Source organism: Gobius niger (assembly GCF_951799975.1).
Source record: "Gobius niger genome assembly, chromosome: 20".
Taxonomy (NCBI): Eukaryota; Metazoa; Chordata; class Actinopteri; order Gobiiformes; family Gobiidae; genus Gobius; species Gobius niger.
This window is the reverse complement of record NC_136871.1, coordinates 23,673,795-23,686,020: the sequence shown is the minus strand read 5'-3', so window position 1 is coordinate 23,686,020 and position 12,226 is coordinate 23,673,795. Positions and strand designations below refer to the sequence as shown.

Here is a 12,226-nt window from a genome sequence, read left to right as displayed (position 1 = left end):
TAAGATCAAACCGTAACCTTACAATCTTTCAGGTTGTGCATATTAAATATTAAACTTTTTCTTATGATCAACTGAAAGAGACCTACTTTCAAGATGCTAAAACATTTACTGCAAGTTGGATTTGACACTTGGGAACCCTAAACTAAGAAAAGTCTGAAACATTTTTTTTTTTTTTTTTAATGTGTGGAAATGTGCCATGTTTAGAAAGTTTGCTTTTCAGTTTTCCCTCAAAATTCCCTGTCTCGAAAAAATTCTCCCCTCTCTTCTCTCTCTGCTTTCTCTCTTGCTCTCTCTCTCTCTCCCCTTCTGTCGTACACACTTTGGCCCTGTGAACGTGAATGGAGCTCCTGAAATGCCTCCGTTGCCCCCAGCTTCCCGGACAGAAATCCCTCCTCTGCTCTGTCTTTTGATGCCTATCCCCCACCTCCTCCAAAAGACATGCCTTTGTGCCTTATGCAGAACTGTATGCGCTGCACATTCCTTCTACTTCTATAGGAGGATTTTTGTAACTCGGTCCTGATGAGCCAACGGAATCCAGCTTAAACAAACCTCAACATCAGAGAATTGGACACACCAAAACCATTTTTACACACACACCCCCAGCACCATCCCCCTTCAATCTTGTCCATTCAGTTTCTTTTCCTCTGCCCATTACCTTTTACATTGTCGTCCGCACTGAAATGCAACAGGTTAGGCTCCAGCCAGAGACTCAATCGCCCAGGTGATCACAACAAATTTGTTAAAGTTTATTCCTTCAGCTTTGGACAGAATGATGTTTGACCAAATAATGAACCCTTTTTGCTTTGAAGTTATAACGTGAAATAGTGGCAAGTAAAAGGCTAAAATCATTCTATTCACAAAATCTATCTTTAATTCAATAATTCAATGATGTGGATTCTAGGAAGTTGTGCGAGCCATAGACGATACACTTCACACACACATTTTTATAACAGGCCAGTGTTTCTCTGCGGCGCGTGCATCACATCCAGTCATCTTCAGTTTGGAAAAAGAGTTTAGTCAGTCCTTGCATTGTTCTCCTCAGGGTTGTTCCTTGTTTTCAACTACAGTTATGGTTAATCCTCATGCAGACCAAGTTTAGGCCTGTTAGTGCTTCATGTATGTGGCGTTACATGAGAAAACAAAAGTAAAAGGTTTCTTTCCTGGAGTTTGACTTTTCTGATGTTATTGTGGATCAAAGAAATGTCCTTCCTTATACTTTAACAGTAGCATGATAAACCATACCATTATGTCCAAATAAACTTTATGAATATGAGCACAGTCTATCGAACCTGCAGCGATTCCACCCACAGTTGTCCTGCAGTTGGAGGCACTGGAGTGTGTTTGATGAAGCTTTATGTTTTGGTCCATTGCCAGGACTCTCACCTGACATGACTCCTCCAGCGCTCGGGCATTAGGGCTGGAATGTGTGTGTTTTTCATTTGTGTGTTTTTTTTCTTTGAGTCTGAAATAGTTTTGGAAATCAAGACACACACACAAAAAAAGAAGCTCTCTCCGTTTGTCTTTTGCATTGTGAAAACCGAGAACTTCGCCGCTTTGAACAGGAGAAAATTGTGTTCAGACTAAAAAAAAAAAAAAACTATGTCCAGATGCTTAAAGTGGGACTAGCCTCAGACAAATACTTTACATGCAATGGCAACGGCATGTGGACGGCCTAGACTAGACTGGGCCCTTGATGTAAAGCGCTTTGGGCCTAATGAAGGCAGAAAAGCACTATAGACCATTTACCATTACTGTATATGTTGTACTTTACATTCAATCTATATTAATTTGATAAACATGCCCTTTTTCAATTATAATTTAAAAAGCAACCCCTCTTTTTCAATCAAATCATGTTTCATCAATTAAGCTTTTAATTGCATGCAAGATAAAACCCTATAAGGAACCATTATGGCTACATTTGCATCTCCTACATTCTGTCTGTGTGTGCCAGGCCCAAAAGCAGCCTCTCCACTTCCTTCAAGCACGTGAGCAGAGTCTCTTTCCTTCCACGCGCACGGACACTGGGCTTGGCCCCTGACGCGCCCCCGAAAGCGCGTCTGTGACTTGTATGACTCCGGCGCGTAACAGTGTAGGTCAGATAACATCAGCGTGGACTGGAACCGCTCTGTGCTTCTCGCGGATCCGATATCTCCCTCCCTCCCCTCCCCTTCCTCCTCCTCCTCCTCCTCCTCCATGCCCTCTCCCTGCCTCGGTGCGCGGGGAACTTCCCAGGCAGGTCCCCCGGTCCCCATCTTGGGAACCCCGGCAGCAGAACTCCTTCCACCTACTCCCGTGTGTGTGTCTGTCTCCCCTCTCTCTCTCTCTCTCTCTCCTCTCAAGTGGGTGGTCCGGTGCGCTCTCTGTTTTTGGGTGGGGTCCAGCGCCTCGAAACCCTCCCACCCTTTAGTTCTTCCTTGAAACATGCTTTAATAGAGAAAGTATGCAATGTTGCCCCCTTACTCTACCGCCGCTGCTGCTGCTCTCCTCCCTCCCCACCCACCCGCGCTGCAATTGGGGGGGCTTCGTGACTCGACGTTAGGGGGGGATCACACACATTTCCGATTAGGAGAGAGAGGGGAGGGGAGGGAGCGAGATTACCCTTTCGTACCGACCAATGAGGCGCCCGATACGCTGAAACATTTTCGGAGTTGCACGGAGCCGATCCGAGCCCTGCAAAGTTCAGGTGAAACTGCTACGAGGTAAGTCGCCTTCGCGTGTCCGGCGTTACGCTCGCTTTTTTTATGCGCGGCGCGAGCTCGCCAATTGGGCGCTAGTGCCTCGCGAACAAGACGAGCCTTTTTACACGAACATGGAGCCCTACAGCCTCAGTGTATCCGCCGTTTCGAACAGCTTCTGCACCTGTGTTGTCCCCTCGCTTTCTTTTCGCTCCCCCCTTTTTTTTTTCAATCAACTATGCGCCGATTTTTACGCGTTCCGTCGGCTGCGCGAGAGCCACATATTTTTGATCCGGAGCCCGAAAAAAAGGGGAACGCAGAGCTTAACGCACGGGGTGATGTTGTTCCGCGCAGCGACTTTTTTTAAACCTCTCGAGCTGCCGTTTCGCTTCTGTAACATGTGCCGCAGACTTTCTAAACTCGAGCAAAAACCACAACTATTGCGTTTCGTAAGCCCGTGGAATGTCCCGCGCGCCCCGTTCGCCAGCGTAACGGGAGTGTGTGTGTGTGTGTTTTTTTTTTATGATTGGATTTACCGCCCGTATGCAAAAAGTACATTGAGTACCGTTCCCTGAGTGGAAAACAGTTTGGAGTTGAGCGCGAGCTGCGTTCGTCCTGTACGGGGTTGGAAATATGCGAGCGTAAACGGCGTGCGTCTTTTCTTTTTTTTTTCTTCTTTTTTTTTTTTTAATGGTTTCTTCGAGTACGTACATTTCTTGAATTACCCCCACACTTCCGGCCTGAACGCGGTGGTTTTGATAGGCTGTGTTGGCAATTAGCGCCTGGCACATTCCTGAATGGTTATGCCCAACCAGCATAGCGAAATACTACAACCTTTTCACAGTTGTTGTTGTTATTATATAAACTTAAAAAAAAAAAAAAAAGGAAATTTATGCCATATATTTACTTTTTTGTCACTTGAGCTGTGCATCAATGAAGAGAGAGCCTACACTTTCTCAATAGGACCAACATATCGGATTGAAGTTTAGAAGTAGAAAACTTAGTGTCATCTGTGTAAAAGTTTGATTCATGTTTTGGTATCCTGACACATGAAATTCTGTGAACACTGTGGTATTTCCACTGGATACTCCGTAACTAATGAAAAGGGAAATGCTAAGGTACAGTTTTGCTCTCAGTAACCACATTTTTGAAGTTATGTAGGAGTGCTCTTCTTGACTACTTAAGTGCACACATAAAGGACATGGCCAAGGGTTGTTGCACCGATTAACAGTACACGTCTAGAGCAGGGGTGTCCAAACCTTTTCTCCTGTGGGGCCGCATACTGAAGCGTACACAGGGTGAAGGGCCATAGATCGGTGGTTAGTGCCGCAAAACCTTTGACTAGCAGAGGTTTAAATTGCGCCCCACACCTTTATTTCTGCTCAAAACCTTCATGCCAGCTCTGTCTCACAGTAAAAGGTTAGTTGTTTGATTAGAATTGTGTGGAATTATTACATTTCAAATAAAAAGGTCCATCTCTGATGATGTGTCCCGATTCAGCAAGAAGGCAGAGGGCCACCAAAAATTGGTCTGAGGGCCGCACTTTGGCCCCCGGGCTGCACTTTGGACACCCCTGGTCGACAGCTAAGGCTTTATGTTGCAAAATGTGTTTCGGTTTTTCATTTGCATGCTTCATCAAATTGGGCTATTTTGCTAAAAGATGTGGACGATCCCTTTACAAGCTGTCTTTTAAAATTGACATTTATCATTGCTGTCTTATTACTTACCCAATCCTACTAATGTAGATGGCATGTAATATTTCCAGACTTGAAGCATAATTATTTGTTTGTTGTTTTGTGTTGTAGTTTGAGGAAGTATTTGATTGTTCCTGTGACAATCGTACTCATGCGGCGCATCTGAGCAGTGTTCCCAGACAGAGGGCAGATGGGGGGACACATTGTGGAGATCGGGAGATTGAGTTGTGAATATCTGTGCTACTTTTAGTGCCTGCGCTCCACTCTCATGTTTCTCTGCATTTGCCAGAGCTCGATGTGTATGTTTCCGAATCGGCCACAGCCAACACTTACACGCAGTTCCCACGCTTCCCGAGTGACTTCAATCAATTCCGTGAGTCCGTTATGGTCAGACTAGTCGTTTAAATCATGTATTCACACTTTGGTCACAAACCATTATAATAGGCCCATAGACTTGTAGCTACAGTCCTGATGTATAAGTAAGGAAGTGCTTTATTTGTCATTGTACAACGATATAGTTCAAGTGTCGGGTTTGTCCTGAGCCGCCGCCGTTGTGGGCCAGCCCGACGGCCATGTTTTTGGAGGAAACCTGGCTGTCTTCAGTGCGGCGCCTCCTGGGATTGTCCCCGTTTCAGAGCGTGGTGTCCTGCACTGATCAGCTCCCTCCTCCTTCCTCTCCCTCCCGCGCAGCTCCCTTTGCTCACGCCTCCTTTAGTCTCATCTTCATCTTCTAATGCTTTTGCTGACGTGTACCAGAATGACCCAAATATACTATTGTGTGCATAACCGAGTGGCAAAATCACTCATTGCCTTGCCACTCGTTTTGGACTCATGATGTTGCTATGCTTGATGTGGCACGCCTAGCCTCTATAATCCTGTTATAACACGTCCTCTCGCTGTCCTCAGCTCCTGGTCTGTGGGTTTAGCCCCTCTCTCCTCTGGGCCGCTCCTCAGGTTTGATGCTTGGACGTTGTGAAGGACTCAATCATGAGTGACAGTGGGACCAAAGAGCCCTCTCCGGAGACCAGCGGTGTCCCGTCCGCTCCCGAACCTCAGCGCAGGGGCAGGGGGCGGCCTCGCAAACAGCAGCAGGTACAGTATACAACTAATACTATAGTAGCTGCTTTGAAATGGAATCTTTAGCTAAAAGCAAAAGATAAAGTACACTATACTATACGGTTAGTTGGGAAAAGCCACAGAGGTCCCAGGTTTTCTGTTAGAAGTTTGTATCGTTCTCCCCACATTCGCCCATCAATCCAAAACATGGACAATAGGCATGTTTTCCAGACCAAAACAACTCATAATCTGGAGTGATGCAAGTTCACAGACAATGCAGTGGAAACAATAAAACACGCTACAGTTTAGCACCTCAATGTTGTGCTCATTTGTACTAAAGATCCATTATCCTGCTATATTTAACTGCCCACTACAGAAAAGCAATTCGTCGGGTTTCTGGTTAATATCTCCTTAATTTCTGGTACTTTTCACCATAATAAAGTGGCAATATCCTGTCATCCTATAATTGAGACCAGTTACCATTTATTCATAGTGTTAATACTGTGGGTCCATTCGCTAACACAGTTAAGGCAGGGCTTGACATTTGCTCACTGTCTTTTTCAAGCCTCATAGCAATAAGACAGGAGGTGTTTCTTTGGTTGTGCAAAGCCTTATTTTGAGTAAGGATAAAACCTTGTTACCCATTGGTGCTTGTGCTTTCCAGTCAGAAGGTTCCGGGTTCGATCCCTGGACAGGCCTTCATATGTGTGGAGTTTGCATGTTCTCCCCCAGTCATTTCTTTGTGCGAAAGGCCAATATTAACGAGAGTGTTCGGAGAGGATTGGCAACCTCGCTTCCGTCAGTCTGCCCCAATAGGCGGCGGTGGCTACAATAGTAGCTTCCCACCACTAAGTGTGGAGTGAATGAATAGTGTGGTGCTTTGAGAAACTTGGTAACACGGGCTTGAAAAGCACAATACAAGTGTAAGCCATTATTATTATTATTATTAAAAGAACATGCAATGCTTATTTTTATCATAATTGAAGCTTTTGGTGGTGTTTGTAGGTGTTTGTATTAATAATAATTATAGTAATCGACCTAATTATTATTCATCTCAACAGTGTAAGTGAGATTAAAAGAGTAATTTACCAAGTCTGGTGTTTGGTCGTCATGTCGTGTGTCATTTCATGCGCTGGATAAGGTTTTTTGTTATTTTGGTGTTATCTGAAACCCATCCCCTCTTCTCGACTGAGGCTGAACTGTTGTGACTGTATGGGCTGCTGTTGTTGAGTTATTGCTTCCTATCGCCGCAGGAGCCTGTTGGACCACCGACTCCAAAGAGGCCGAGGGGACGGCCCAAAGGCAGCAAGAACAAAGGGCCTCGAACTGCACTGAAGGTTACGTCCAAAACTTCTACTACTTTACAAACTTTATCATCAGTAATAGAGGAAGGAAAACATATTAAGTGAGGTCAATTAATAGTTGCCATTTACAGTCACGTACAACACTTTCTATTCCTGTTGTTAGACGTAGCTGTGCAAGTGTTGGTTTTTGAAGGCAAACCCAGAACGAATAAACCTCTGTCAAACTGCATCAGCAAATATAGATCTTCAAAGTATTTATCAAAAAGTAAGGTGCTTAATTGTAAAGTTGTTGTTACTAATCACCAGTTACCACTATTGGTACTTGAATGATTCACATGCTTAATGCACCGTGTGAATACAACAAACATACAGCTCATTTGCAAAAAAAACAGATCATCATTTTTGTGACTATGGTACTATGGACTATGGTTGTAACATATTTGTTCTGCTTTGTTGTTAGAAAGAGCCTGTTGGGGAGCGAAGGCCACGCGGAAGGCCAAGAAAATGGGTATGGCCCAATTTCCCCCTCTCTCCTCATTATTAAGAAAATTGTTTTTATTTTGTTTGGTTGATTTTATATTTTCTCCTGCAGCCTCAAAAAGTTGTTCAAGAGGCAGCAGAAGAGCAGCAGGTGAGACAAGTGAAAGCTTAAAACCGTTTGTGGCCTAAATGAGCTTCTCTCTGAATGACTTTTCCACTGCTTTTACTGAAAGCTCTTTTGCACATAAACAGATTACTAAAACCTAACCAGCGTTTCAGATAGAAAGAAGTCTGTTGGCGATTTTAACCCTGTAGTCTCTGGTTCAACAGAAGTCTCGCTTTGTGTCAACTGAGATTACTTTGATGATCTCATTTCATGTTGAGAAAACATTTCATATCTAAAATACAAAGTCCCAAGCAGTTCTGGTTAAAGCGTGTTTAGTTTCAGTATGCAGTATTCAGTAAGCCTCTATACAAATGACAAAAGACCAGCTCCAAAAGATTTCTAATTACTGTAGTAAAGCATTTGCTGGCACTACAACTCCCTACAACGTTCAGAACAAAGTAGTATATGTGTATGTACTGTTTCAAAGTCCCAAATTAGCTTGGTTGTCAATTCTATTACATGCACAGTAAATAAGGAGAATTGACATTGCATTACTCTCAAACCCTCAGTGCTTTAAAAACGTAATACTTGGACTAATATTTCAAAAACACAGTGGCTGTAGCATGTTTCTACTTTAGCTACTACAGCTACTACTAGTTCTGCTGTTGTGCATTAAACTGCATTGCCTAGTTGTAAATGTTCTTTATTTTTTCGAACAGTATGCACCAATATATGACTGGTGAAATTCCTATTTTTGTAATACAGTAAAACAACAATTCAGAGTCCTGCTGGAACACGCTGAGATTATTATGAGATCATGCTCATAATCATTGTTGCAATGTCCCAATCATAGAAAGCTTTTTACATCGGCCTGCAGTAGACAGTTATAAAGGTGAACAGACAGGTTTTCGCTTGTCTAGTAAAGTAAGTGTTCACCATTGTTTGTTGCAGTGAAGCATAAAGCTCTATACAATTGAATACAGTGAAAGGCAAAACAATAATAGACAGAGATTAATAGTAAAATGAAAGGCCCTGTACCTGATTTTGTTTTAATAGTGAAATTGAAGTTGTTTTGTCCTTCGGCATATTGCCACAGCAAAAGACCACTGGTCGCTGTGCATCTAAGTATGCATAGTTTCAGCAATCCTATTCAGTCGTGACTGTATTGCTCCATAAAAGTTTTGATATGTATAAACATATACCTGAAGGATGAAGGATTGGGACATTAGAATCAGTTTGTGTCTTTGTTTGCAAAAAAAAAACGCCTAACATTTCAGCCACTGCTAAAAGTGCATTGTTGGCGTCTTGCTGAGCATTAGCAGGTAATGCTGACATGTTTGCGTACATTTTATGACAGTTCAATTGATCTTGTAAATTGGCATCATTCAACCTTGAATGTTCCACTGTGTGGCTTTATAGTCGACGTTTCACCAAGACAATCTAATTTCATAAACTTAAAACTTTTCCATTACACTACAGTGTCTTTATTTCTCATATTGACAGCGAAACTGTTCCTATACTGACTCCTTGTGGTTGCCTTTTGTATTTGTATTTTTTATTTACAATTGTTGATATTTTGAACAAGGACAGTGCACACTGCACAATAATCCACTGACCAAGACAAAGCCAGGAAAGACACTTGGTGCCAGGTCATAGCGTGAATGCTTATTTGCATCTGTAGTCCCTGGATTAATGATGAAAAGCTCAATAATTTTAACAGTTGTACATGGACAAATTAACCAAGATAACTTGCCAGATCAAAATTTATACAATATTACAGTGGGTAGTTTCAGTATATACTGTATTACCTTTTGACTTCCTCCGCTAAAAAACAACAACTTGTAAATACTTTACAATTTGATACAGTCTTGTTATTATTGCACAACTAAGAAATTAATCTAAACAAAATTAGTCTAAGAATCTGGGTCATGTAGCATTTGTACAACTAGCATGTAGCTACAAATAAGAGCTGTAGTTTAAGTGGCCTGTACAGCTTTGTCTGCAGTATGTGCAAAATGCACTGTGCCTTCTTTGATGATTTCTTCTGGGTTTATTTCTCAGATTCACCTCGAGACATCCTTTTGTGCCACCAGATGTGAAGCAATTGAGACATACAGCTTTTTTTGTTAAACAGATTGCACAACATTTCTTAAAAAAACGATATTGAACCACTTGTCTTGATCCCTGCATTGGCCTTGTTGCATCCTCTCCCTCCTCTGAGTGAAGTCGAGCGCTACATGAACTGAAACCGTTAGAGACACGCACATAAAGGGGAAGAGTGAGTCAATGTTGAGAGGAAATCTGATACAACTGCTTCGCTGCTTGTGTCTTCTCAGTTTCCTGACATAACTGTCTCTTCCTAACGTAGTCCCGACCACTGCGTTCACACACTCATTTATGTATCCCTGTGATTAATCTCAACAGTAATAGTCGTACTTTGCAACTGGAGATGCACCGATCCAGCTTTTTTGGTTTGAGTATCTGCCGATATCTGATACCAAGAGACTTTCATAAATGTAGCTTTCTGTGAGCAAAAGAGAGATTGGTCTTTTAGTAACAAGACTTTATTGATCTCACAAATTAAGAAATTCACTTGTGTTATTTTGCAAGCGAGATGTTACATTTCAAGAGGTTTGAAATGTAAGGATCACTGGACTTTTCTTCACTAAATATCCTTGGCTAATGGCCACATGCCAAGCTATTAAGTTACAATAACACCTCATAACATGAAGTGATCTGATCATTACAACTTGAGCATATATGATATATCACTTATTCTTTTCTTAAACTAAATCACAAACACAGACCATCAACAGTAACCTGGCAAGAGCCAGATAGATATTCCAGTGACAATGACATTTGCGCTGACATCAATCTAGGACCGCGCCGGCTAGAATGGTGCGGAGAGAGGTCGTACGTCTGGAGCAGCGTTTGCTGCTGATTGGATCAAGAACACAATTAGTGTCTTTTTTGCCAGAACCAATTTTGGTTTCGTCCGAATGGTGAAACCGGTTCAAGATGAATTCTCGTGTGTTGTAAATTCACAAATACGGCGAGAATTCAGCTTGCTGGCAACGTAGCATCAACATAAACATATTATTTTATTACTTAGGAGAACCAGCCATAGTTTCTGTCCCAGCCTTGATTAGTTTCTGCTAGCATTAGCATGCTGCTGTTATGGCGGATGGCGATACAAAATTAGTTTGCAGAGGCTAAAACCTACTCAGCAATGGAATTATCCAGGTTTAGAGCTTCAAAATGAAGGTTCAGCCTGTCCATATTCACTTGGATTAAGTTGATAAAAGTTGTGTTAAAAGAGTGAACGAGCCAAACCAGTGTTGGTTCTGTATCGGATATTTGGAATCAATACCCGATACTGTATATTTCCAGGATCGGGTGTGTGTGTGTGGGGGGGGTATTATTAATATTATTGTTGAGGGTTCTATAATCATCAGTCTTAACAGAGGCCGGGACTAGGATCATTTTCAGGACAGTCTGGGCTTGTTTCGGGACCGTCATGGTCACCCTAGTTTGCACATTGATAATATTGCTCACAGCAAGAGGGTTTTGGTTCTAGTCCTGAGCAGTTAGTATGGTTTCCCTGATTCTCTCCCCCACAGCTAAAACTTGGACAATGGGCTCTTCTTTGGGGTCAGGGCTCCTACATTCAGACTTTGAGTCAAACCTACCTAATAGAGGTCACAGAGCCGTTTCCGGCTATAAGACTGGCAGATACACTTCCACTTTACCCCAGGGCAATTATGAATTTTGCATTATAACAGAGCCTGCACAAGACTAGAAACGATCGTCAAAAGTAATTTAAATATTCTGTCCCGGTCTTGTTTCAGGAGGAGTCGTCTGAGGAGGGTCCATCGCAACTCAAGTCTGAGTCTCAGGATCCAGAGGAAGATCAGTAGACCGTTCTACCTCAAGGTTTGGCCTCGACAAACGGGACATCCACACCTCCTTTTGGTGACGAGGATTCAGGAACACACACACACACACATACACACACACGCAAATATTGTGGTTTCTTTTCACTTATAAACTTATACTGAAACGTTTGGGATGTGTGCCGCCCCACATGTATGCTAAAGGGGCGACAGAAAGAGGGGTGGGAGCTGTGGGCTAACATTGGAGGCGGGTGCAGGGGGGGGAAAAGGAACCAAACATTTATTTTGTTTTTTAGTTTCTTTTCAAAGTGTCTCAACCCCTTGAACGACACTGACATCCGTATCAATGCTACAGAATAAACAAGGTGCGCTGAAGTCTTTACTATCTTTACTGTTAACCATGCGAGAGGTTTGGTTTTGACGTGAAAGGCCCTAAACCTGATTTATTTTATTATTATTTTTTGACAATGAACAAGGCAGCGACAAAATTTAACATCAACCCTTCCCAAAATAATGTACTGTAAAAAAAGAAAAATTCTAATATATACTGTTTTTAGATTTCTACCGGTTAGATTCGCTCGTTATTTCTCATATGACCATAATCATCAACATTCAGCTTGTTGTTTTGTCAAGTTTGGATCTCTGACTCTCTCGACTTACTCTTTCAGAAAAAAAGAGAAAAAGCCTGAGCAAAGGTGATTTAAAGCAGTACTAAGTATTTTTTTTTACCTTAATATATCCTTTCCGTAGTCCCTCTGGGGGTAATACAAGGGCTAATGGGATGATTGGAGGGGTTTTCCTCTCCCCCCCAATTGCAACTTCGCTGCCGCCGGGTCGGTGTCACCAATACACACTAATGGAATCACGAGGAAGAAGCTAACAGGCTAACGGGCAAAGCTAGCGCCACTTAAACGGTATTTACAGCCAAGTTTGAGTGAACAAAATGATCTCCATTGTGTCATTGGATGTACAATATCCCTCTCTCCCTTTGTCTTTTTTGTCAGCGTAGTGTTTACTC

General features: G+C 42.5%; 1 protein-coding gene across 1 annotated transcript; it reads left to right on the top strand.

Moving 5' to 3' along the window:
- Positions 1–2,578: 2,578 nt before the first annotated feature.
- Positions 2,579–11,753, top strand: LOC306979973 (high mobility group protein HMG-I/HMG-Y-like). The gene is made up of 6 exons (XM_079579161.1): positions 2,579–2,699; positions 5,276–5,461; positions 6,679–6,762; positions 7,190–7,237; positions 7,322–7,360; positions 11,164–11,753. Exons 2-6 carry the CDS (start codon positions 5,357–5,359, stop codon positions 11,230–11,232), a joined length of 345 nt encoding a protein of 114 aa, XP_079435287.1. The 5' UTR covers positions 2,579–2,699; positions 5,276–5,356; the 3' UTR covers positions 11,233–11,753.
- Positions 11,754–12,226: the final 473 nt, after the last annotated feature.